The 4,630-nt window shown below is 33.9% G+C and overlaps 1 protein-coding gene across 1 annotated transcript; it reads right to left on the reverse strand.

Annotated features, from left to right (window-relative positions):
* Window positions 1-1,546: 1,546 nt before the first annotated feature.
* Window positions 1,547-3,564, reverse strand: LOC111882172 (uncharacterized). Its single transcript, XM_023878524.3, has 4 exons — window positions 3,185-3,564; window positions 2,374-2,818; window positions 2,173-2,288; window positions 1,547-2,094 (listed from the first exon to the last, which is right to left on the reverse strand). Exons 1-4 carry the CDS (start codon window positions 3,498-3,500, stop codon window positions 1,673-1,675), a joined length of 1,299 nt encoding a protein of 432 aa, XP_023734292.1. The 5' UTR covers window positions 3,501-3,564; the 3' UTR covers window positions 1,547-1,672.
* Between the last annotated feature and the right edge of the window lie 1,066 nt (window positions 3,565-4,630).

The raw sequence follows: 4,630 nt of genomic DNA on the forward strand, positions 1-4,630 counted from the left end.
GACGTGAAAGATATGGTGGATAACATATTGACCCATATTCAAATCTTGACACTACTCAGTCTTTGTGGTCACGGACAGTGGCGGATCCAGAACTACGGTGTATTGGGGACCATTTTGTATAAAAATTAATTAATACATAAATAATAGCAATTATATATTAACTTTCAAGGTTTTTCTTTCAGATTTTAGGCAAATTGGGTGCCAAAAATATTTAAGTGGGGACCATATATGTAAATTTTTCTAAAACATTGTATTTTTTACATATACTATGTGGTGGTTAAACCTTTTAAGTGGGGGCAAGGCACGCCACTAAAAGTGGCTGCATCCGCCACTGGTCATGGAGGTTCGTCTGCAGCAATTGCAGGGCACGAATCATAGCCTAATGTTCGCAACAGAGGATTAGTCACGGCTATACCATCTCCCATAATGCGTGGTGCCCTATTTTGAGAGATCTAGTGGTTAATCATCTGTATGTGTGTGTGAAAGATTAATGAGGAAAGTGTTGTGGCTTGAAAGGGTGAAAGGGGATTATGCCTTATGACCTTAGTAAGTATGTTAAGGGAAAAACAAACCCATAGTTTGAGGTAACGAAGAAACCCGTGTGACTGGGTTTGGAACCACAAATACTCGAAATCAAACTAAAATTGAAGACACTTTTTAGTTTTTAGGAAAAATGTAATAAAACCAAGTTTTGAGATGCTATCTCCCCTACTTAGGTTTAGGTGTTACCTAAATTAGGAAAACTCGTTTGACATGGGCTGAAATCATAAATATAAAACCGAATTGAAAAAAAAATATATATTATTAGGGAAAAAAATAACACCAAGCTTTGAGATGATATCTTCCATACTATCCTTTAAACATACATAGGTGTCGTCCAAAATGAAAAACCCATGTAACCATGGTTAACGTCACAAATATTAAATACAAAAAACTTTTTAGCAAAAGTTAATAAAACCAAGATTTGAGATGATATCTCCCCCATTACCCTTTCAATAAAACCGTAAATATAGTTGGGAACACTCATGTGACAGACTAAAACCGTAAATATTCAGGATAAAATCAAATTGCAAAATACATTTTAGGAAAAAAGTGAAAGGACTGAGTTTTGAGATGATATTTTTGTGTTGTCAAACCAACAAATAGTAAGGGATATGAAAAATTATTTCTAGTTATACCAAAGGATAATATAGTTGAAGCAAAGATGGAATCCATATAGACACATAACTATTGGTATGTACCTCTCTGCACAATGTATAAAGTTTAGTCTTAGCACATAAATAAATGATAATTACAATAAAAGAGGTAATATTTTTAATTAACTAAAAAAACTAAAGTAAACTAAAACTAGGATTTTCAAGAAATCAAATTTTGAGACAACTCTAATTCAACTATATGCAATTGATTATGAATTATTCTTTAGACGGACTTTAACCTAAGTTACTATGTAATATTAACAAGCATTAATATCACATTTACATGTCAAATTATTCAAGAGACACCAGTGATACGAGGAGCATAAGATGAGTTGATTTACAACTAACTGTAACCAATAAAAAATCATATAAAACTACAAAACAGATCGCAACAAGTGAATTAAGAGTGTCATCAAGAAACAACATAACTAAACTGATTGTTTAAAAATAAATCCAACCAAAACAAAAGCACAAGACTATGATTTTTTGGGGGATATCTGAACATACACCATTTGAGTATACCCATTAAATACAGAAGTCTCAAGTCTTGATAACCCAAGCCTTTGAAACAACCCAAATCTTCCATCTTCAACAATGGGACTCGGTGCACGAGCTGGATCATATCTGGTTTGATGAGTCAGCGAGGGACCCGCTACAGGTGGAAGCTCCCAATAAACATCAAGTACTGATTCAACAAATCTGCTGTTTTGAAAATGCTGTGTGTATTGTATTGGCTTATTGCTGTGGTTAAAATCATCCCTCATGTATCCTCTGACTCCCCACCATACTTCCCCTGGTCCGCATAGTTCCTTAGTATCCACTGCCTTTTCCCAAAACTTCTTTCTTCTTGTTCTTGCTCTACCTTCATCACCATCTTCAAAGCAACTATGTCCACCTCCTGGATGAAAATTTTATCACTTTCTTTCAGAAATGGAACACTTGTGTTTTGATTAAGTCATGTAAAAGTAAAACTGACCTTGTATGTAGAACTGATCACATATTTGTCTCAATGAATAATGATCTCCAGTTCCAGTATCGTAGTTGTCTTCAAAAACAAGATTTGAGAAGCCCGCTTTCAGTGCTTGCTTTAATCTGTAGAGAATGTAAATTACAAGAAAGAATCATGCATCTGGAAATGGAATTCGATAGATAATGTTTAAAAAACACACAATTGTACCTTTTTAATTCGTTTTGATGATCATCGAAAAATATAAGAACACGAGTCAGATCAGTTACACCATGTTTCTTCATCACAGTCTTCCAATCAACACTCCCAAAATCAACAAAGTCTTTTCCAGCAAAGTATGTGCAGTTCCCATCAACATATGCAGGACCCTTTTTAAGGTATTTTTCAGGGTGGCGAGGTGTGATTGAGATAATTCGGGTGTTTGGCATTGCTTGTCTCAAGATCCAGGTGGAATGTCCTTTGAAAGCTCCACTCTCGATCATTAGATCTGGTTTCAGCCATCGTGCAATAAACCAGAGCCCAAAGCTGTGATCAAAACCCATCCCATACATGTTGTTCTTGATGGGTCGTGATTCGTATATTGGTACAAACTCTTCTAGACCTTGGAGCAAATCCTTGGATGTCCAATCCACGGTTTTTCCATCTTTCGATCTGCCTTTTAAAAAGGATATAAATTAAAAACATGTAGACAATCAGAGTACCTTAAATCATTGATTAATCCCCAAATTTGCAAACCCATTCTCTATAATCATAAACATAATCTGCATTTGCATCCCAGTTCATTGATGAAAAGTATTTGTTACGTCAAATCCATAATTTCACACTTTGTTCAATTAAAATTACGTCCAGTAGCAAATTTGGTAGAGAGTTTCACCGATTTAAATACATACAAGCATTAGATTCACATTAGAATAGACATAAGAAGGTGAATATCAATGAAAAAATTATCAAATCTATTCAGATCCGAGTATATCGAATCAAATCAATAAACCCTAACAGCGAATGAATGATGAGAGCTTACACCACGGTACGCCTAGGGATCCGAAGTCCGATTCGAGGCCATCCAATCCAAAAAAGCGATTGCGAGAAAGGCGATCGAAGGAAGATATGGAGGAAACACAGAGCAGATCACGGGGGCGGACGAAGAGGGAGGAGATTAGGAGGATGGCTGTTGCGAGGAGGAGAATGGGACATAGGTAACCTGTTCGGATGAAGTAGTTAGTGATTCGGATAGCAATTGAAAGATGCTTCTTGGTTTTGGATTCGTCTCCTTCGTGTTCATCGCCTTCGTCCGCCATGTGAGCTCCTCTCCGCGCGGAAAGCACTCTCTCCAACATCTCTCTCCCACTGTAAGTCGGTTAGCTTGAAGTGTGTATTTTGGAGTACTTGGAGACTGGTTTTTCTCTTTTCCTTTTTATAATCATCTATATCAGTCGTTTCTTTTACTCTTTCCATTACAATATTAGATATTTTCATAATTATATTCTTGTAATACATATTTTTATAAGGAAATTATAAAAAAATAAATATTTAAGAATTCTTTTTTTTAATACCCAAATTTTCCATAGAATATTTCAGAATCTAGACTACTTTATTCAAATCAGAAGTATACCCAATTTCAATGATAAATTTGAAATTCATAAATATTTCTAGATTTTTTTAGTAAGAATATATCTTAATAATCATATATTGATTAACATGTAAATTTTGTGTGTTTTGTCTGTAAAAAAAATAAAGCAGTACACATGAATAATATATTATGAATGTTGTTTATATGATATATTTACATATAAATATTATATGGTATATTATGTTTACATAATATATACATGTGTAAATGTACATTTACATGTGAATATTATATAATATATTTACAAGTTAATATACGTTTTTTATATTAGTAATTTATGTGATAGTCGTTAACTTGATCCGTCTCCAAAATAGGCATAATCCAAAGGCTAGGACAATGTTGAGTTAAACTCTAAGCCCATATCCTAGGTATCGTAGAGTATACTTGTGTGCTTATTTATATGGTGCATATCGTTAGCACTAACGTCGGTTAGCTTATTGTGATTTCTTCACATAAATTTGCTTATATATAACAAATAATATATATGACTCTTTAATGGAAAACCAAGACAAAGGAAAGAGAATCACACACAATATGATCAATTGATGATAAGTATAGCAAAATGAATGCATGTCATCTCATGATCAATGCCACAATCCACAAAACCATAATACAAACATCTATATTCGGTTTATACATTTTTTATGCACATATAGATAACAATAACACAATTTACAACTAAGCATGTAAACTCGACCTAATGTGCATCGGTTTTATAAATAAAACCTTGAAGTAGCCTTGATTTCACTATGTGTGATTCCATGAGGTTTAGTCATCACTTTTCACAAGTTCATGCTATCTTGCTTAATACATATAGGGATATATAGAGTAAGGGAT

This window comes from Lactuca sativa, chromosome 1 (genome assembly GCF_002870075.4).
Source record: "Lactuca sativa cultivar Salinas chromosome 1, Lsat_Salinas_v11, whole genome shotgun sequence".
NCBI lineage: Eukaryota > Viridiplantae > Streptophyta > Magnoliopsida > Asterales > Asteraceae > Lactuca > Lactuca sativa.